This window comes from Otolemur garnettii, unplaced genomic scaffold, assembly GCF_000181295.1.
Source record: "Otolemur garnettii isolate 467f Iridium unplaced genomic scaffold, OtoGar3 scaffold00004, whole genome shotgun sequence".
NCBI lineage: Eukaryota > Metazoa > Chordata > Mammalia > Primates > Galagidae > Otolemur > Otolemur garnettii.
This window is the reverse complement of record NW_003852399.1, coordinates 22,918,213-22,941,173: the sequence shown is the minus strand read 5'-3', so window position 1 is coordinate 22,941,173 and position 22,961 is coordinate 22,918,213. Positions and strand designations below refer to the sequence as shown.

The 22,961-nt window shown below is 36.7% G+C and overlaps 1 protein-coding gene and 1 non-coding gene across 35 annotated transcripts in view; one reads left to right on the top strand and one right to left on the bottom strand.

Annotated features, from left to right (window-relative positions):
- RIMS2 (regulating synaptic membrane exocytosis 2) overlaps positions 1-22,635 on the top strand; it is a 597,279-nt gene extending 574,644 nt beyond the window's left edge. For 27 of the 34 annotated variants that reach the window (XM_023517386.1, XM_023517366.1, XM_023517393.1 and 24 more), the window contains 5 exons: positions 13,639-13,780; positions 17,027-17,139; positions 17,742-17,843; positions 19,192-19,331; positions 19,759-22,635. In XM_023517386.1, the coding sequence (XP_023373154.1) occupies positions 13,639-13,780; positions 17,027-17,139; positions 17,742-17,843; positions 19,192-19,331; positions 19,759-19,977 (716 nt within the window). In that variant the 3' untranslated portion in view covers positions 19,978-22,635. The remainder of the gene's footprint in view (positions 1-13,638; positions 13,781-17,026; positions 17,140-17,741; positions 17,844-19,191; positions 19,332-19,758) is intronic. The other 7 variants (XM_023517350.1, XM_023517346.1, XM_023517385.1 and 4 more) reach the window with 3 other exon arrangements.
- Positions 6,842-6,942, bottom strand: LOC111728076. Its single transcript, XR_002775485.1, has one exon. It is a non-coding gene; the product is annotated as a small nucleolar RNA U13 (small nucleolar RNA).
- Positions 22,636-22,961: the final 326 nt, after the last annotated feature.

Here is a 22,961-nt window from a genome sequence, read left to right as displayed (position 1 = left end):
CACTTATTGACAGAAGGTGGACCAGACACCTTCTGCCAAGGAAATGGTTTCCTCCCAACTTTTTTCAGTTCCCTTTCTTCTTTTCCATTCTCACTGTCACCTTGATAGTTTGGGACACATTATCTCACCTTCAGATTCATGGGTCACTTCCCAACTGCTCTTTCTACCTTCTCTATCTCTACTCCAACCCAAGTTCACTGTCCCTTTAAATATAAATTGATATTTATATCCATTCTTTTAAATACCATCTTGATCTGTTTCTTTCGTTATAGTTTGGGGGGAAGGTGTCGTTTTGTTTTTTGAGACAGGGTCTCACTGTTATCACCCAGGCTGGTCAGGAACACATCGGCTCCAGTGAGCCTCCCACCTCAGCTTGTGGAGTAGCTGGGACTATTGGCACAAGCCACAACACCCAACTTAAGTACCATCTTAATCCTGACACTATGCTTCTTCAAAAACCTCAGTAGATTCCCATCTCCTAAATAATTAGCCTAACATTCAAAGTCTTTAATAATCTGATTTTTACATATAGTTTGACTTTTATACCTTCTAAGAGTGGCATTTCTATAAAACTTGCTCTTGGTTTCCTATTTTTTTTTTTTCTTTTAGAGATAGAGTCTTACTTTATTGCCCTCGGTAGAGCTATGGCATCACAGCTCACAGCGACCTCCAACTCCTGGGCTTAGGCGATCTCTTGCCTCTCAGCCTCCCGAGTAGCTGGGACTACAGGCGCCCGCCACAACGCCCGGCTATTTTTTGTTGTTGTTGTTGTTAAATCATAGCTGTATACATTAATGCAGTCATGGAGTACAATGTGCTGGTTTTATATACCATTTGAAACATTTTCATCAAACTGGTTAACATAGCCTTCACAGCATTTTCTTAGTTATTGTGTTAAGACATTTATATTCAGGGCGGCACCTGTGGCTCTAAGGAGTAGGGCACCGGCCCCATATACCAGAGGCGACAGGTTCAAACCCAGCCCCGGCCAAAAAGAAAGACATTTATATTCTACACTTAGTAGATTTAACATGTACCCATTAAAATGCACTTTAGGTGTGGTCCCACCAATTACCTTCCCCTCTCCTCTCCCCTCCCTCTTCTCTTTCCCCTTCTTCTTGGGCTTGTTTTGTTGCTGTTGCAGTTTGGCTGGGGCCAGGTTTGAACCTGCCACCCTCCGTGTATGGGGCCAGCACCTTACCCACTGAGCCACAGGTGCTGCCCAGTTTCCACATTTTTAGAAAACTTTTGTTTATTCCTTTATTTCTATTCTCCTTCTGTCACTGTGTGTACATCCTTCATCCTTGAAAATTCAGCTCATATCCCATTTATTCTGCAGAGGAAAAACTACATGGGCTTAGAGTCAGACCTGTATTTGAAACGCTGGCTCCACCTTGTCTAGTTATGTAACCTAATCAAGATACTCAATTTCTTTCAGCTTTAGTTTTCTTTTTTTATGTGAAATGTACATAATAATACCTGTCTTGGAGAAATGTAGTGAACTAATGTTATTATGTTTATTATTCCCTTTTATTCTAATTTTAAAATATTTTTACCTTTTCTGAACCTTTAGATATGTGCTATCCAATATATGAGTTCCTAGCCTCATATGGCTATTTAAATTAGTGAAATTTAAAATTTAGCTCCTCATTCATACTACATTTCAAGTGGTTAAGAGTTACATGTGTTTAATGATTACCTTTACTAGACAGTGCAGAATTCTAAAACATTCTTAATATTCACAAAGTTCTGAAGAAAAAAACAACTCTGATACTTAAAACTACTCCTAAAGCACTTAGCACATAATTGCCTGGGATTGTCATTTGTGTATTACCTTATTTCACCTGCTAAATTGAAAGATCATATAGTTGAAAATTATATGATCATCTGTTACACAGATTTCTTATTTCCCACAATGCTTTACACCTAGTCAGTATTCAACAATATGTAGCAAATGAATCAATGAACAAGTACTTTGTTGGTTTCCACATTCATATCATGGAATGGGAAGAAGCTAGTGGAGCTGAAAGGGACCATACTTATTAAAAATTACTATTTCCATTCTTGCAGGTACAAGGGTGCCTGAATGTCATGCATTCTACACCTAGAAGTTGTGTTTGTTTATGTTCATATAAACTAGGAATATATTTTTCCACAATAAGTTATATGAAATATGCATGAGGTATGTTTCATTTAGGGTGTCTAGTTGTAATCAAAAGAAATCAATGCTGGTAATTTAAGGAGGCAATAGCTAAGAGCTCTTGTTTGCTAAGAGCTACTGCATAGATCATAGAATCAATCTCAGAAGGCTGGGAAACCTGGGCTGGAGGTTAGGAATGATGCCCAGAACCATACCGTGGAATGGTTAATCCTGCCAAACTACCACTGCTGCTTGCCACAGATACCTCAGCTTGCACATTCTCAGAACCAGTGGTGACTCACTACCTCCTACTGCAGGACCACTCCCGGAAATTGTGTGCTCCAGCCACCATCCTCATTATGATTTCTCTGCTTCTTTGCTTCAGTAACTTCAGATTCAAAGTGTCGGGAAGCAGTGCCTTGACCAGGTGCTCATACCCTAATTGCAAAGTAGGCTAGAAAAAGGACACCTGACAATTTTAACTTCTACAACTGACGGATGGAGATATTTTGAGGCAGAGGGTTCAAATGCTGGTGAGCCAAAGACATTAACAAATATCCACCTTATAATATAAAATTACCAGTAGTAAAAAAAAAACTTAAGCTCAGTATGATTAGCTGCTCTTAATTTTGTTGTTGTTGTTGTTGTTGTTGTTGCACTTGTTATTGCTGTTTTAGCTGGCCAAACCTGCCACCCTCGGTATATGGGGCTGGCGCCCCACCTGCTGAGCCACAGGCGCCACACCTGTTTTTAATTTTTTTAAGTAATAGTTTGCAGGTTGGTTATTTTCCTCTTTGTTCAATAAGCATAAGCAGACAGGAAAAGAAAAAAATGTATGGGAGAAATCCAAGGTAAAGAATACGGCTTTCTCAATTTTAACTTTTGCTGCAGATTTGGCCATCCAAATATCTATACACACTCTTGTTTTTGCATATGGAATTTAACCAATCCCTCCCTAGAAAGACAACCTTAAAATTGCTTTCATTTCTTGGCATGCCAGTTGGGTCTTTGAGTAATGTGTTGTCCTCTTTCTGATATTCAGATGTGGCTTTTCATGTTATGGTGACCAGTAAGCCTAAAGGCAAGTTATCTGCTCCAATACATCAGATTTAAATACTTTGCTAACAACAGGATAACTAAAATAAAAATTCCTATTTAGAAATCAGAGGATAGGAAACACAGCATTTCATCCAGAGGAATTTTCAAATCCCACTCAGTAGAAATGGCAAAAGATTGACAGAATACGTTTCTTAGTTACTCATCTGGCAATCCTAGTTCTATTTCCCAGGGGATATTTCTTTGTTGTTTATTCTTCACGGCTCTTGTCGTCTGCTTATTGCTAGTGCAGGTTTAGGAACTCAGACATTAATTTAGGACAGTGATTTTCAACCAATGTGCCATGCAGATTTTTAAAGATTATTAATTGAATTAAGTTCAAAGCACAGTAAATATATCCTTTTTTTAACCCTTTTTTTTAATCAACATAATTTAAGTGTGCTATAGAAGTTTAACTATAGGTTTATGTGTGCCGTGAGATAACAAAGGTTGAAAAATGGTGTTTTAGGAGTTCAACAGAATTTTGTAAGGCGAGTTTATAATTATTTTTTTGTATATAAGTCCTTCAAAAATTCAGTAAGGTTATAATATATTTGATTCCAGTTATTTTTTAGTATAACTCCAGCCAAATACTTCATTAGACAAAGATTTTCAGCCTAAAGATTCAGGTGTTTTAATTTCCACCCTCTGTGCTCTGCCCACTTCCTTTGCTCTCAGTGGCAACCACCTTGATATCAGTTTGGGTGAAAAGGCAACACCTTATTCCAGTTTGGCCAGCAGGCTCTCTCCCTTGGATAGCAAGACCCCAGTTATTTATGCATAGTTTTCTTTCTGCAAATTTAAGATTATTTCACATGTCATTCTAGTCATTTTTCAAATAAGGATTTATATAGCATTTTACAATTTTCAAGTCTTGTTTTACATAGATTATAGTATTTGATTCTTCACTATTCATTAGACACGCTACATGTCGTATGCTCTATGGCATAAGCTAAGTATAATCCCAAATTTGCAAAAAATTACTGTGAGCTTCAAAAAGATAAGTTACCCACTTAATTTACAAATGCTCAATTAAGAACTTGAGCTCTTATCTTCTGATTCTAAAATGCATGTTCATTCACCATAAAATACTGCCTCAAAATATCATCGAACTTGAGAGTTATCTAAGAGGTTGGTGGTATCAACATCCATTCTTGGTGGAGAAACAGGCATGGGTATCAGTGGACTGAAGGGTGACCAAGGACAGATCTGACAGTTTAAAAAATAAAAAAGCTGGCCATGTGCCATGGCTCATGCCTGTAATCCCAGCACTTTGGGAGGCCAAGGCAGCAGGATCACTTGAGCCCAGGAGTTCAAGATTAGTCTGGGCAGTAGTGAGACCCTGTCTCTACAAATAATAAAACATTAGCCAGGCATAGTAGTGCTGCCTGTAGTCCCAGATGCTTAGGAGGCTAAGGAAGGAGGATCACTTGAGCCCATGAGTTAGAGCTCACCGTGAGCTGTCATAATGTCACTGCATTCTATCCTGAGTGACAGAGACACTGTTTCAAAAAAAAAAAAAAGCCAAAAAGGTGTGCATGGCTATGCAGTTCTCTTAAGTAGTTAAACTTGAATGAGGACTTGATTATTTTCTAATGGGCTTTCATTTCTTCCTTTGTTCTAAATTTATAGTTGAGGTTTTTCCCCAACTTTTATTTTGAACTATTTTAAGCATACAAAAAAGAAATAGTACAATGAGGTCCACTATTTAACTTGATCAAATTTTGAGTACATAAATATTTAAACACACATATATGTGTGATATGTACTTTTGCTAAACATTTCAGAGTAAGTTCCAGGCATCACAATACTTCACTCCTAAGCATTTCAGCATACATCTCCTAATTTAAAAAAAAAAAAAAAACCTTACATAAAAATAAAATTACCAAAAACCTTCTAATATTCATTCTGTATTCAATTTTCTTTGGTTGTTCCAAATAATATTACTCATAGCTTTTTGCTGTTGTTTTGCTTCTTAATTCAGGGTTCAGTCAAAGCCTATTGGTTACATTTGGTTGTTATGCTTAATCTAAAATAGGACTTTCACTTTTGTTTTTCATGGCATTGACTTTTGAATGGTTCAGGCAAAATTGTCTTTTAGAATGTCCAACATTCTGGATTTGTCTGATAATTTTCTCTATTTCCTGTATTTCCTATAAACAGAATGTTAGATCCAGAGATGCAGTTAGACTCGGGTTAACTGTTGGAGATGTAAACTTCATTACTCATAATATCACGATTCCCTGCCCTTAGGCATGCTATCATTACTTGGTTAAAAGGTGACTGCCAGTTTTTTTCTGTGGAAAAGATATATTTATCATTTTATAATTAGTAACCTCTGGAGTGATATTTTGGCATCATGGGAATATCCTGGTTCCCAGAAACTTCTCATTCAATAATTTTAACATCCAATGCTGATTAACCTTGCCTGAATCAGTTATCACATTGGGAGTGTTCATTTTAATTGAATTTTTAACTGAAACATAATGAAACTTAGTAAACTAAATATATTAACTCTGTCTCTGTCCCTTTACATTGTCATACAGTATGAATTAAGTTAATATTGATAACTTGTTTTCTTACATGTAGCATTTTCACCTATGACGTATTTTCTGTTTTTCTGCAGACAAGTAATTTCAACTTTCATATTTCTTTTATTGAAAATAAGTGGTTTTAATGATGCATATGTGAATACTATTATGAATCATCATACTGCATATTAATTTCATGTATGAAGAACAGACTAAAAGTAATTACAAATGTAAAAAATCAGGAATTGGAGATATTATAATTTTAATTCCAAGAGAACTCTAAGGAGACATCATAACTAAATGTAACGTGGTATCCTAGATCAACAAAAACACTTCAGGTAAAAACCAAGAGAATTAGAATAAAGCATAGACTTTAGTCAATAATTATGTTATGATATCAATGCCATGTGCCAACTGATTCTGCCACAGGAATACTTAGTAGATAATTATGTATCAATTGTCACAAATTTACTATACCTTGACAAAATGTTAATAATAGGGAAAACTGGATGTGGGGTATACTAGAACTTTCTGCATATATTTGCAATGTTTCTATAAATATAAAACTATTCTAAATGTAAATGTTGATTTTAAATTATTTTATTTATTTATTTTTGAGACAGAGTCTCAAGCTGTTGCCCTGGTAGAATGCTATGGTGTCACAGCTCACAGCAACCTCAAATTCTTGGGCTCAAGTGATGCTTTTGCCTCAGCCTCTGGAGTAGCTGGGACTATAGGCTCCCACCACAACACCCAGCTGTTTTTCTGTTGCAGTTATCATTGTTGTTTTAGCTGGCCCCAGCCAGGTTTGAACCTGCCAGCCTTGGTGTACGTGGCCAGCATCCTATTCACTGAGCTATGGGCACCACCTATTTAAAATTATTTTGATGTGTTTACAATATGAATCTGTAGTTTAAGAACAGTGATTAAAGTGACTTTAAGCATACTTATAAGATAAAAGCCATGAAAACAGAATAAAATAGAATATCAGATTCAGAGTTTTTTAAACATACCTGTATTCAGAATGGTCAAGTTTTTAATGATACTTAAAACAAAAAATTAGAAATTTTTTTCATGTCAAATGGGTAATGTACCAATGTTGTAATAAGGTTTGAGGGAGGCCTATCTCACACATAAGTATGAAAACCCAATCATACTTGTAAACCAAATTAGGAAAAATTAGGAAAACGTAAAATTTTATTCACAAGAGAATGGAAAATGCTGCCCTACAGCTATATTAGGTTATAACAAACAACTAAAAAATATCAGTGGTTTAACACAAAAAATTGTATGTCTTACTCCTTCTACATGTCCACTGAGTCATATGCCTGGCTGAAGTCAGGGACCCAGGCATCTATTGCTATCTGTTTCCACATAAAGGATGGGGGGCATGGTGAGTCATACATCCACCAGCCGTTACATTCCTGCCCTGAAGTTACACAGGCTAGTTCTGCTCACATTTTATTGACCATGCAAGTTATGTGACCACACCTAATTTCAGAAGTGGAGGGGGGAATAGATTATACAGTAGAACCTCTGTAAGTTGACCATTCAAGGGACTGTAACAGACAGGTCAACAAAGGGAAATGATCAGCATAAGGAACTAAGCCCACTGTACTGATAATGTACATGCAGTGCATGTCTGGTCTATGAAAGTTAGGTCAACTTAGGGAGGTGGCCGTAGGAAAGTGGTCAACTTTGGAGGTCCTACTGTATTTAAATGCCCCTAATACCCACTGTAATTGTGACCTGAAGCTCACTATTAGCTGTGTAACTTTCATGATAGTTATGACAAAGCTGTTGAATTTGTGTTAAACTCTGAAACAATTTTGAGAGTCAACTGTTAATTTCTATTAATTTCTGTTTTATTTCAAAGACTAATGCAGATCCTGGATTTAGCCCAAAAGAAATTGTCAGATATTTGTCTCTATTTTGTTTAGACTTTCAGAGATTTGAATTATACTTATCACAGTAAGAAGACCTGACAAACATAAGTACACGAGCTTTTATACTCATTTGTAGTTAAGTAACTTAGGATAGTGCTCTCCATAGTGAGGTCTTCCAGGACCACATAGGTAAATAAATAATTCAGTCTCTTTCATGTCTTGATATAAATTCTGCTGCTGGGTGTTACATTGACAGTGTCCACCACGCAGTCTAGTGAAAGTGCTGGGTGAAAAAGAGTTAAAGTACAACTCAAAATTATTAATGATTTTGAAAGCTGAAAAAGCCTTTTATCAAAGATGAACTAGCTACTTAGGACCTCAACTGTCTCATTGCTACAATAAGGAAGTACATAAACTATGTAGGTTCACTGGATCCCCAAGATAACTTTCAAAAATCTGAGTCAATCATTTTAAAAATTCACATTTTTTGTGCATTTTTAATATTCTTTAAATATAATGCAAATAGCTTCTCTAAATTATACTTACTCTGAAAAATGGTAATTTTGAATGAAAAGCAAAAATAGCACCTTATTAACTTAAGCACATACATCGTGTCTAAACTAAAATTTAAAGTCAGTTTTCAGAGTCTGCCAAACAGCCCTCAATTTATTTCCATAAATTATTTACCATAATGACATGGGGAAAATCCTGAATCCCAAGTAAGTCTGTCTGCTATACATGAGACCTGCCAGATGGGAGCAAAGAGAAATGGGTTCTGTGAATCCAGTATTCCCAAAGAGGTCATCATGACATTGAGTTTAGCGTGACATCCTGAGCCCTATCTTGGGTGGGGCTTAGGGTAGTTTCTAAGTCAGTAGCGTTTTGATTTTTGTTGTCAAGTCGCTCAAAGGGTTTTCTGGTTTTCAGATATTGTTAGAGGAAAATGACCTTTTAGTCTTTTGTTTAATCAAGTTGCTTTCTTTGAATACTGAACTTACCTAGTAAATGAGTCACCAGATTAAGTGGAATAAAGTAACAAGGACATCTCCTATGTTTTGCTTTCTGCCTATGATGTTTTGCAGTTCGAGAACTTTTTTTTTACCTCCGGGCATCTTCTCCACATGCACTTTGGCTTAAAATACCTAATACCAAAGAGAGTGGTTTGAGGGCTCAACAATCACACAATCTGGTCTTTAGTATCAATTCAAGTATTTTGGAACATCTGAGTACACACATAAGTACATATACTAGAGATATATATCATACATATATGTGTTTATGTATGTTCATATGTATATATTTATATGTGTATGTATACTTTTTTAAAAAAGATATACTTTTTATCATAGCTAAGTTTTTACATTCTTAGTCGATCCACCTTATGGTCATAAAAAAAGATATCTTCATAAGTATTCCCATTTAAAAAGTTATCTAAAAAGGACTCAGAACTTATTGTACCAGTTGTCTATTATAGTATAACAATTATCACAAATTTGAAATAGTTGAAAACACCCATTTGTTAGTTCACAGTTCTGGGTCACAAGTCTGGCACAAGTGTGGTTGGGTTTTTTCCTCATGACTGAAATCAAGATGTTGCCTGGGCTGAATTCTTGTTCAGAAACTCTGCTGGAAAACATCTCCTTCCAAGGCCATTCAGGTTTTTGGTAAAAGTCGCTTCCTTGTAGTTGAGGCCTGGGGTCCTAGGCAGCAGGCATCACTCTCAGCAGCTGGAGGCTATTCTCAGGTTCTTTCCACATGCCCCCCTGCCTCTGAAGCAGGCAAAGGTACACTGAATTTTTTTTGTATCAAGTATCTCTGGTTTCCTCTTCTGGAAGCAGCTAGAGAAAGTACTGGGTTTTGAAAGGGATCACATGGTTAAATTAGGCCCACTCACCTAATCTCCCTCTGTTTGTGTCAACTGACCAAAATCCCTTTTGCCATATAAAGTAACATAATCATGGGAGCCATCTTAGAATTCCACCTACCTCACTTACTTAGACCTTCACTATTATATAGATTCAGGTTTTAGGTTGAATAACATGTCAAATCATTTGGCACATTAAATGTGAATCACCATAATTACATTTAGGTTAGATTACTTTTCACTTTTATTGTGAATGTGACTAACAATTTTGTGGGGTGCAGAAAAATTAATTTATTTTTTAAATAAGACCATAAATGTATCCAATAATGAGACATTCCAAAAGACACGTTTTAAAGAGTTACTATAAATGCTCACTATATTAGCTGGCCGGCATTCTTTGAATGTATCAGATGGCAATGAGTAGCATATCTCCTCACGTTTGCTGTTAATCATGGTCTTGGTCATACACTAATAGTGCAAAGTCACAGGCTTTAGTGCTGAAAAATGTCAGAGATTATCTGCCCTCTTTCCACTGAGACTCAGACCAGTTATGACTCAGAGTGGCCCACAAAATCTGCTAGTAGTGGTTAGAAACTAGCATAGGTATATGTTTTCTGATTCCCTACCTGGTAACGGTACCATTGACTGAAGATTTTCTATATATCAAACACTATTCTAACCACTTTAAATGTAATGTTTTACTTAATACCTATAAGGTGGGCATTATTATTATTATCATTATCATTTCAGTTTGAGAAAGGTGAGGTCACAGAGAGGGTATATAACTTAGTGTCACCCAGCTTGTTAATGATAAAGTGAGGATTCGAGGAGAAGCAGTTTGACACCAAGGGCTTGACCTCTTCACTGAGCTCTGCTCTTCCCACCCCCCACCCCAACCTGCTTCTACCAAAGCCTATGTGTGTGTCATCACAGAGTGAGCCTGGTTTGTTGTCTCCATAGACAGCTGCACAAGCACCATGTAGTTACTGACAACAATTTAATGAACCAGCAGAAAATTTGAAGTCTGGGAACTATGTACAAATTCTCATTCTATCACTCACTTTGTAGCTTCAGGGGACTGTGTAATCTGCAGGGGCCCTTAGATGCTGTATCTATAAAATGGAGATTTAGACTTGTGACCAAGAGGATACATGTAGAAGTATCCGTAAACAAAAAGATTACATACTCATCCTATTACATACTCATCCTATTGTTAGTCTTTGACAAGTGGTGCTGGTTCTCATCACCCTTTAATAGCAGATTTTCAAGTCATGTTAGCGGTGGTGGAGTCAGACCTCAAATAAGGTCTTAGTAGGTCTTGACATTGCAAAGGCTATGTCCTGAGATCTGTAGGAATCTCATTTCCTTTGCAAGTCATGTTTTCAGTATTTATACTCATTCCACATGTTCAAATGTCTCTGGAGTTGTATGTTTCAGTTGATGGCAATTTTTCACAAGGGGATTGTTCACAGGAAGTGAACATTCAAGCTACGTGGAGAGACAGAGGCTCACCCCTTGGCCTGCACCTTCACACAGGCCTAGCACCATTCATGATGCCAATTCACATTTGTAGCAAACTGTATTACTTTTTGACATAGTCATTTGAGGATCACTCCCAGATAAAATTATAAATATTTCATCCATGAATACTTTTTTTTGACATTCTCCCTCTGTTTTATATATATGTTTTTGCTATACCATTTGAAATAAATTGCAAACAATGTACCAGTTCAAGTCTAAATACTTATGTCTTTCTCTTAATGAGAAGGAAATTCTTTATAATACATGTCATCTACCTTAAAAAAACAACAATTTCCTAATCCCATCCAATATCCAATGCATATTCAAATTTTCCCTACTTGTTCTAAAATCACTTTTATACCAATTTGCTTATAGACTTTTGTTTTGTTTTCCCAAACAATAAGCCAGAGTACACTCGTAGCATTTGATGGTTACATCACTTTGATGTCTTTTAACCTAGAACAATTCCCTCATTTTGTTTATTTGTTTTCATGATGTTACCATTTTGGAGAGACTAGGCTAAGGCTCTTGAACAATATCTCATGTTCTGGGTTTGTCTGATTGGGCAGGGGGTACACATGAGTGTGATTTATCTTATTACTCTGTCCTTTGTGTTTTTGAAAACTGAAATCTGCTTCCAAAGACCTGATTAAAACTAAGTATATTTTTATCTAGAACAGGTTGATAGTTGAGACTATGCATTTTACAACAGGCAGTGCATATGATTGCCTGGATATTGGCACTACCAAGTTTGGTCACTTGATTAACTTGGTGATAGCCAGGTCTCCCAGTGTGAAGTACTGTTTAACAATTAGAATTAATTTGTGGAATGATTGTTTGGCTCATATGAATGTTCTTTTCCCTACCTTTCACCTAATGGTGTTAGCCTCAATTAATGAGCCTTGCTTAAATCATTTATACCATTAAAGGTTGCAAATTAGTAATTTTTTTAATTTTATCATTCTTTTACATTTATGAACTAGTATTTTCTCTGTAAAAAAGAGCTGTCCTGGGTGGCGCCTGTGGCTCAAAGGAGAAGGGCGCCAGCCCCATATACCGGAGGTGGCGGGTTCAAACCCAGCCCCGGCCAAAAACTGCAGAAAAAAAAAAAAAAAAAAAAAAAAAAAAAAGGAGCTTTCCCTCGTCAATGGGGTACAATTTATGTCTTCTTACAGTTCATATCAGTACAACATGTTTACCATCAGTTATCTAAACTATCAGCCTTAGCTTATGAAACTGAGTTATAAATCAGTCATCATGTATGTTTAGTATAAACTCTTCAAAGCATTTTGGTGTACATTAAAGTTGGAAGTGGAGAATGGATGAAATTTAAAGCAGTGTTTCAAAATGGTGAGCAAATATAAGAAGTTTGGTCAAAAGAGATTTCAACAAGCCACTGGCATATCAGTAGATATTCATGGATCTAAAGGGAACTTACTAATACCAGGCACTAAAAGAGCTTACTATATGGTTGTATCTCAGACAGCCAATGTGGATAAACATTTAGGCCTGAAAAGAAGTAAATGAGTACAAATTATTTGTACTGTCACCCTCTCACTCCAGCTTTGATAGGCTCTCAATTCCAGTCTACATTAAAGCCCTTTGTAATTTGGGCTCAGCGTCTTACTAACCCGCTCACTCCTTATGCTTTCACAGGCCTTGGTCGTTGCATTGCCTTTAATGCACATGGTCATTCTTGTCTGCACCTTTGCTTGGGCTGTTTCCCTCGCCAGAGACACTCTCTCCTCTCCTCACCATCCCAATCTGCCCATTTTTCAAGCCCAGCTCAAATCCCATGCTCCCTGTGAAGCTCCTCTTTCCATTACCTCTCCAGATAACACTCCTTCCTCTGGAGGACTTCACTCAGTTTCCTGTTTGGTCTTCTAATTATCTTCTGTACGGAAACCTCATCACCAAACTGTTGAAGATCCTTGACTATCTGTGACCAAAAATTGCAAAGCACTTTTCACATGATAATTGTTGGGAGGTTTGCGTTCCCCTTTGAGAATCTTTCTGAAAGTTCCCAACAGACGTGAAACTGTTGGCAAACAGGCTATCTCCTTTATATAGATTTCGTTATCTTCTAATATCTGTCACCCTACAAAAAAATTTTTTCCTATGAAATTTAAGGCTGGAATTTGAGGATTATTCACCATCTGTTCTTTGTAAATAGTGTGAAGGCCTGATTTTTTACTATGAGAAAAAGAAAGGGAAAAATAGAGTAGGCAGAAATAACATGACATTGAAATATTACAATAAAAACAAAAAGACATAAATTAACCTGGCATTTAAATATTATAATGAAAGTAAATCTTATTTCATTTTCCTCCGGTTGAGTCATTTTATTTCTTAACATTTGAACACTGTTTTAAATGGAAATGAAACAATGATGTTTTGTGTTTCTTAGAGAGCTTTTAGAAAATTTTCATCCCACTCCCATTGTTCAAAATTGCTTTAAACACCTTTTCTTTCTGTCTCCTTAATAAGAGTACTTTGTATTGACGCAGTTCTTTCATCTGAGGATCTCAGAGCAAGGCTCATGTTTTTTGTTACCAGGTAGCAATGGCAATACTGTTCTGCCTTTTGTTTCTGTCTCTGCAGAAGCAGGAGGTAAAAAACTACGGAGCACTGTCCAGAGAAGTACAGAAACGGGTCTGGCAGTGGAGATGAGGAACTGGATGACCCGACAGGCAAGCCGAGAGTCTACAGATGGCAGCATGAACAGCTATAGCTCAGAAGGAAAGTGAGTGAGGCCTCCTGTGATGTGTGTCTCTACCTTTGCCTCACCTGTGCTTTCATAAAAGAAAACTCCCAACACTCTACAGAAGCATTTCAATTTGCACTGGCTGATTTCCTATGAAGAGAACTTTGTTCACCTGCCACTAAGCAATGTGTCATATCTGGCTTTTTATATCAAGAGAAATAGTTGGGAATAAAGTGCTTTGTTTTAATGGCAAGATGCTAAAATACATGCAGTAAAATATTTTGCACTAACTTGAAATAATACATAAAAGTACAGAAATAATAAGTATACACGTCATACCGTGTGAAGAAAGCTAGTTCTTAAAATCATTGCTCTAAGAGTTATTACTATAAAACATGGAGTTTTAACATTATTAAAACAATCATTTATAATTATTTAATATCATTTAGTTTTATTAAATACAATAGCCCAAATGAATGCCACCAAGAAGTGTCAAGCCTTTCAGGATTTTTGTTTTTCTTTTCAGAGATAGGTCTAGTCTGTCTGGCTGGAATGCAGTAGCATGATCATAGCTCACTGCAACCTGGAGCTCTTGGGCTCAAGCAATCCTCTTACCTCAGCCTGCTGAGTAGCTAGGACTATAGGTGCATGCCACCAAGCCTGGTCAAATTTTTAATTTTTTTTAGAGATGGAAGTCTTACTATGTTGCCTAGGCTGGTCTCAAACTCTTGACCTTAAGCAATCCTCCTGCCTCAGCCTCACAAAGTGCTGGGATTACAGGTCTGAGTCACTGTGCTCAACCAGGCCTTCCCTTTATGTAGTTATAATGTAACTTCCCTTGGACCAGCTGTCTTTCATATATGTTGAAAGCATTTGTAAATACTGTATAGCCCTGTCACCAACAAATTAATAGTAATCAGCAAATAAAGATCTGTAAATGAGGATGTAAGAGACAATAATAGAGGAAAGTGGGATTTGCTGACCTCACCGTCATCACCGTGGAAGCATTAGATGTTTAAAAACATGCATGTAGCCAGTTCACGGATGTGAGACCATAGGAGCTATTGGCATAGTATGAATCATACTCCATGAGGATAGTTTATCTAGCCTGATTACATAAATATAGGAGAAACATATGGTTTCCATACATTTATAAATCAGATCATCTGGGATACTTATGAAAATAGACTAAAACATTTGTATTAACTGAGTATTTGAGAGTCTAAATGGGAGGGCAGAATGATGTGATCTTCATCTAAGAAGTCTAAAGAGAGAGGGAGAACGAGCTGAAAAATAATGTGCACAGAGCACCGAAAATTACAAAGCACTGTGGTAGGTCCTGTTAGAGAAACAAAATGTGTACGCTCTGGCCTGTTCTCCAGATGTTTGTAGTCTTAATGGCGAAATGAGATGAATATTCATAAATTCATTCAACAAATATTCTTATACCTCCCAGTAGTCCGGTCTCTGTACTGTGAGTTGGGGATATAAGTAATATCCATGATTAAGACTATGGCTCTGGGATCATATGAGCTTAGGTTCTCATCTTGTTTTAGGGGGTGTTATTGTTTTTCTTTTTGGGGGTACTATAGAATCTTGATCAAGTTTTTAATTTTTCTAAACTTCATTTTAATTGATTGAGCTTTGTTATTTTTTGAATGCTACAGTAGTCCAGCCATGATTCTAGGTGCTAGAGACACTGCAGTGAACAAAACAGAAAAAAAAAAAAAATCTACCCTCATTAAACTTCCAGTTTAATTGAGACAATAGACAATGAATAAGAAAAATTGTTAAAATTTATGTACAAGAAAAATTAGTAAAATACACAGTAGATTAGGTAGTATAAGTACTAAAGAAAAAAGATAGCAAGGAAGAGAGATGATAGAATGGGAGTAGGATTTTGTGCAAGGTAGATGGGGAAAGGACACATTTTAGTGAGGGTCTGAAGGCAGCTAGTGAGCAGATGGAAATCTGAGAGAACATTCCAGACTGAACAGTGCAGGGGCCCTGAGGTAGGAACCAGCCAGGTATCAGTGAGGAGGGCGTAGTGTGGAACAAGGGCAGGAGGGGCAACAGATGAGAAGCTAAGGGGTGAGCCAGAGTGTGTCTTCCTTTTCGTACAAGGACACTGGTTATATTGGCATAGGCCTCCACCCTCATGGCCTTGTTTCACCTTATCTCTTTAAAGGCCCTGTCTCCAAATATGGTCAGTCACATTGAGGGTTAGCACTTCAACAGAGGAATTTAGAAGGACAAAACTCAGCTCATAACAGAAAGGAAGGAAGATGGCTCTAAGGTTGAGCATTTGGAAGAAAGAAGTTTCCATTTATGATGATGGAAATCATCTAAGAGACCAGAGTTTGTTTTTCTGTTTGTGTATTGAGTTAGAAAGTGGGGTTCGATTTTGGACAAGTTAAGTTTCAGGTGCCTATTAAATATCAGGTTCATGGCCCAAGACAGAGGTCTAAGCTGGAGATGTCAAAGTGAGCAATAACAGTATAGATGGCATTGAAAATTATGAGACTGGGTTAGGATCATCAAGGAAATTCAGACGGAAACGATAAGCGGTCAAGGGATCAAGCAGATCTAGCAAAAGCAATCAAGGTAGAGTGGCAGAAGAGAGGAAAGGAAAACCAGGAGACAGGAGGGTCCTAGAAGCAAAAGTGGAGAAGGTGTTTCAAAGAAGGGGTCAATTGTGTCAAAAGATCAGAGAAATTTTGGTGGAATGGTGAAAATAAAATGAGTAGGCTTTCAAAAGAGAATGAGAAGAAAGACATTGAAGGCAGTACATACAGACAACTTTTTTAAGGAGAGAAAGGGGGTGAGAGCTAGAGAAGGAAGAGGCATCAAGAAAGGGATTTTTGATAGGGTGGGATAAATAACAGCATGTTTATATTGCTGATGAGAATGGTCTAGAAGCCTTTCTTCAGCTGTAAAAGGGGAGAAATGATACAATCATCATGCAGCAAGAGGATTAAATATGATACAGCCTATCATAGAGCAAGTGTTCAATATGTGCTGAGTGTTGTTCATGGAATCCACAGCCCATGTCCAAGCAAGAGAAAGACATCAGCAAAAGACTCTAGTGCAGAGTGAATTTGCTGGTGGGGAATTTGGAGGAAGAGCCCTGGGAAGTGGAGTGGTGTGTTGGGATCCAATAAATATAAGTGGCAAAATAGTGGGACCAAGTCTCTGGCCACGTCAAGGAGGCTAAAAGGAGACTTGAACTTTTGTGAAATTAAATAGGAGTCAAGATTTTGATCCCCTATGTTATTTTGCTTTCAGTCTGATTTTCCCTGGTGTCCGCTTAGCCTCTGATAGCCAATTCAGCGATTTCCTGGATGGCCTTGGCCCTGCTCAGCTAGTGGGACGCCAGACTTTGGCTACACCTGCAATGGGTAAGAATTCTGTCCTATGATTTCATTGTTTTTCTTTTATATTATTGAAAATTACGTTCTCTAAATTTCCTAGGATCTTTAATAATACTTTTCTCAGAAATAAAGTATCCTAGATTTTAATAATAAAAATATCTTGGCTCGGCGCCTATAGCTCAACCGGCTAAGGTGCCAGCCACGTACACCTAAGGTGGCGGGTTCGAATCCCCAGCCCGGACCCGCCAAACAATAATGACGGCTGCAATCAAAAAATAGCCGGGCGTTGTGGCGGGCGCCTGTGGTCCCAGCTACTTGGGAGGCGGAGGCAAGAGACTCGCTTGAGCCCAGGAGTTGGAGGTTGCTGTAAGCTGTAATGCCACGGCACTCTGCCCAGGGGGACAGCTTGAGGCTCTGTCTCAAAAAAAAAAAAAAAAAAAAAAAATCTTTATTTTTTCTATGTTAATTTCAGTGCTTTTTAAAGGAAAATGTCACTAATAAAATTTTAAATTTAGCTGAATCTAAGAAAGTATATAGGAAATGGTGTTAGAACAAGATCTTCGGCACAAGCATTTTCCTTACTGAATTTTTATATTGAAGCATGTTTGTTTCTTCCCCACACACCCTAGGTGACATTCAGGTAGGAATGATGGACAAAAAGGGACAGCTGGAAGTGGAAATCATCCGGGCCCGTGGCCTTGTTGTAAAACCAGGTTCCAAGACACTGCCAGGTAAAAGCAGAAGAGATTTTTGTGTTATTGTCCATAACCCATATTGTTTCAATTTAGAGACTTTGATTAGATGCTGAAAATTGTGCTTTTAGTTAATCAAGTTTGCCAATAGATGAGTCAGTTATGACTGGTATAGGGCTGAAGTATTACAGTTTATGTATTTATCCTAAGTGAGTGTTCAATGAGGGTGACCTAGTAGGGATTGCATAAGTTGTTAAATAAGTACGTACATAGTAGAAACCACTGCAAAGTAAAAAGCATCACACTTAGAGAATTTGTTTTGTTACACCATGTATAAAGAAGTTCTTTTTTCTTGTTGTCTGGTGTTTTGTGTTATTATTCAGTTGATCTAGAGCTTCTCCATAGAAATCCTTAGAGCTCTGAAATTAGGATAAAAATAGATATAGGCCCCAATAGTTGCATAAGCCTATGTATGTTGGATATTCTAATTATATGCCTTTTACTTCCTGTAGTATATAAGGAAAGAAAGACATTATTATACCTTCTTATGCTAACTGTCATACTGAAATAAATTATAATCTAAGATGCTGGAAGCCATGGAAAATGCTGCAGTGGTTGTGAATGCATTATATAGAGGCTGTTTGATCTTATGTATAAAGCAGTTGCTAAAGTCTCTTAAACTTGGCTTCTAGCTTCAGCTCTTCCACTGACTGCCTTGTAGTTTTGAATCTCTTGCCTTCTTTAGCCTTGCAGAAATTTTAAATTATAATATATGCCTATCATATATCCTTGTGCTAGTGATTAAGACAGTTATGTTTGTACAGGTCTTGTAACTAGTCAGCTTACTCTGTTATAAAGAATAATATGATTTGTATGCAAATGGTTTTTATGAAGCCTCTGTGAGATTTATCAGTTGCCTTTTCTGTAATTTGGATATATCACATCAAATCCCACCCCTGTCTTATACCCACATCATCACCATAGATAAATGCTTTTGAGTGGTAGTGAGTAATTTTGGAAGATAAGTGGGTAAAACAATATAATTTCAAGCATGTTTAATTAGATTTAAGTATTGATAAAGGAAAGACTGAGAAAGACATCTGTCTTGAATATTGTTAGGAACTGGCAGCATTTCCACCTTCTTTCAATGCAATGTTTAAATCTGTATAACTATAGTGATAGAAAAATACTAATAAACTCAAAGGCTAAATCAGCATCCCTTGAAAGCCTTCTGAATGACTGATAATTATTTATTATCCAATGTCTTTGACAGAATGTGGTGAGGCTAATGACTTTTACCCAGAGATTAAATTGTTGCAGATGTCACTGTGAGTTGGGTATTCCATATCCATAGGTCATCACTTATTCTCCTGTTTTCTTTCCCAAGCACCATATGTAAAGGTGTATCTTTTAGATAATGGAGTCTGCATAGCCAAAAAGAAAACAAAAGTGGCAAGAAAAACGCTGGAACCCCTTTACCAGCAGCTATTATCTTTCGAAGAGAGTCCCCAAGGAAAGGTTTTACAGGTATATACTTGTTTATCCCTTACCTAAGAAAATATTTTCATGGAATCAGACATTGTACCAGAATCTTTTTTTTCTTATATTATTTATGTCCCTCACAAGTGAAATCTTTTGGAAACTTCCAACCAGTGGCCAATGCTATAAAACTATATACATTGTCATTTTTTAAAGTGAATTATAGACTTGCAAATCTCCATCACACATCAACTCCAATCTGCCCACATTGCTTATGATCTTAACTCTTCAGTACAGTTTTCCTAATGTATTTTTAGATTCCACTAGTTAAAGACAAGTATTCCATGAATCAAATACAATTGTTGAACTTGATCTTTGATGTCAGAATAACTGAATGTATGTTAGTATTTTAATGTAAGTTTTTATTACATACATGATTATACTGACATTCCTCTACTTTTTATTTTGACAACAGATCATCGTCTGGGGAGATTATGGCCGCATGGATCACAAATCTTTTATGGGAGTGGCCCAGATACTTTTAGATGAACTAGAGCTATCCAATATGGTGATTGGATGGTTCAAACTTTTTCCCCCTTCCTCCTTAGTAGATCCAACCTTGGCCCCTCTGACAAGAAGAGCTTCCCAGTCATCTCTGGAAAGTTCAACTGGACCTTCTTACTCTCGTTCATAGCAGCTGTAAAACTGTTGTCACAGCAACCAGCGTTACAAAAAAAAAAAAAAAAAATCACAGGTCGCAAACCCTGGTAACACTGCATGCTTAATGTTGTGTCTTCTGAGCCTGTTTCTAGGGATACAAAGCGATCCTGTGTTTTCAGAGGAAGTTGCACACATTGTGCCCTAAGGAAGGCCCTCAGGTGAAGAGCAGAGCTATGAAGAACTATCAGGTTTGGAGTTCAGTGACACTCAAGTTTTGGTTCAATCTGAAGCCATGGATTATCTCAAAGATCAGTCAGTTTCATGCAACAAAAGCCCTTTTCAATGGCACCTTTATATTTTTATTGTTCCTTTTTCTTCATTTATCTGACCCCAAAGTCCTGTTATGCCACAGAAATGGAGCTGTACAGCCATTAAGCCATGGTACATGTCAAGGAGTGAAGTCCTAGGAAGCATCAGGTAAAAAGCAGGAGACCAAAGCGTCAGAAACAAAGCGTCAGCCTTCCTCTGGCCGGGGATCAGGAGCAGTCAGTCCAACAGGAAGAGTGGCGGATTCCGTAGCTCCACAGGCATGACACTTACTAATGCCAAGATGTGTTGAACTCTGAAAAACAAAATTCTGTGGCTACAAAGTACTGAATGAAATTAAAGAAACTTTTTTTTGCATGGACAGAGATTAGCTGAATACTTAAATTATTTTCTTGAGGCTGCAACTTGCAAAAAAAGAAAAAAAGAATAAAAATCAGCCATTTTCAACAATTTATATTATTTTTAAAAATAAATTTCACTAGTGCATGGTTTTAAAAAAGAGAGAGAATGCAACAGGGTGATAAAAAGACACACCATGTTTATTCTTTAATCATAGTCTGTGTTTTGGCAGACGTTACAAATGAAAATACTTTCTAGAAGATACTTAAAATTCTCTTTATGTGACAAATAAGGATGACATATTCAATTTATTTCCATGTTAAATATACAAATCTTACAAAGTTCAATATGTGAAAATTTTTCATATCTCTCTTCCTTTTCTCTCACTTTTCTTCTTCTCCTCTTTTAAACTTTTTATTTTCTTTCTCCCTACCAGAGTGAACCTTATACAAAAAAGTATAAGTTCTTGACCTGATCCTGTCTTATACCCTATGTTTGATTCAGAGCTATAGATGCTTTTGAATTTCTCAAGGGAAAAAACAACTATCTAAGAGCTTTCTTTATTTCAAGCATGTTGAAAAGGATTTTGCAACATGACTTGGGAGTACATTAAAGTAAGTCAGCATGTATTTGACAAAGAAGATATTTGAACTTTTGCAATTTATTGTATAGTGCATGGTAATTTTTTTTCACCTTCAAAATTCAGTTTACAGGAAAATCTTAAAATCATGTGGCCATTGTAATGTCTAATAATTTGTTTTTAAGCACCAGCATTATTCATACAGGGGTTAAAGTATTATATTATTTGTAGGAGGTCATAGGTTTTGTTTGTTTTTTTTTAGTTAGTTAAAGTAATTTCTTTAGCCAATTTCCATTTACTATGTGAATAGAAACATTGCTAAAAATTTGGAGCCCTGAAACATAGGGCTGTTTATTATTAAAAATTCACTTTTCAGTAGTAAAATTCAACTTTTCACAAATTATATTTCTAAAGAAATATAGTACACATAAATTTGCAACAAACAATTTTAAAGCTCCAATTTTTAGGTGACTCAAAGGAAGTCATTATGCCTAGTAGTAGTTCTTTGATGCCATCACCAAAAGTCAACATGAGAATTCCTTAAAGTCAACCCCTGCCTTTGGTTTGACAGACAATTATTACCATTGGGTGGTGCTGCAAGGTCAAATATTTCTCTGAAGTTCCCCTATTTAGAGGAAAGTTACTGGTTATTGTAATAAACCACCCATACTTTCCATTTCTTTACATATACTTTGATAACACATTCTTATATATTGATTTTAACTTTTTTTCAATAACTTTCAAAATCCACATATATCCCATTTATTTAAATTAAGGCCATGCACGAAAATTTTCTTTGTTTTTAGTTTTTTAATTCATTACTGATTATTAAAAACTATCATGCTTGATACGGTGCAAAAGTTAAAATGAGTATCACTAAAAATGCCTTCTCTTTATGTGGTGCAATATGAAATACACCAAGACTGTGTCTTGACGTTCTGAGATCTACGATGGACCAGGTAAAGTCGTGAAAAGAACGAATAAAACTTTACTGAAATAATTTAGACACCTTGTACCAGCAACAATTGATTTCATAGACCTATAGCGTACTATCCCTTAGAATAAACGTTTACGATTTTCCTGATACTAAGATGCAGTCACATAATCTTTTGAGCATATTCCTATACAAATTATTTCTAATTTTAATAAGAAGGACATGACTGTATGGAATATTTGTACATACTTGTCATTATGCAGTATTTATTTAAAAGTTGGTGTTTCTTTTTTTTTTATTTTTCACGTCTGCACCTCAACTTGTGGTTTTGTCATGTAAATAGCACTATGCCAGTGACCATTGCTGCCCTGTACATAGTATGTTTTAAAAGTAAAGGGAATTCCAGTTGGAAAAAAAGGGCAGATTATTCCTGTAACGAACACCAACTATTGTAAATCAAATTCATTCTGGTGATGGTATTTAACACTTTAAATAAAACATTTTCTTTACAGATGTTGTCCACAGTGCCTTCTCTGACATCTCTGCCCACACAGTGCCAAGCTCATTCCCGAAACTCACATATCATTTGAAGACAACAAAATTATTCTTTTCTGCCTCTCCACATAAGTGCACTGCTACCCTTAGCATTAGGCCTCAGGAGAGCACTTCTTCAAAGTGCCAAAGGAGTTCTGCTATTAAAAAGTTGTTACTTTGGATTGAGGTGCTTTCTGACTAAATGACTCAGCAACTCACAGGTTTTATGAGTAACATGAGTGAGATTTCTGCATTAGTCATGGTTGTCACTGATAGCAGAGTCACAAAGACTCATGTACAAGCT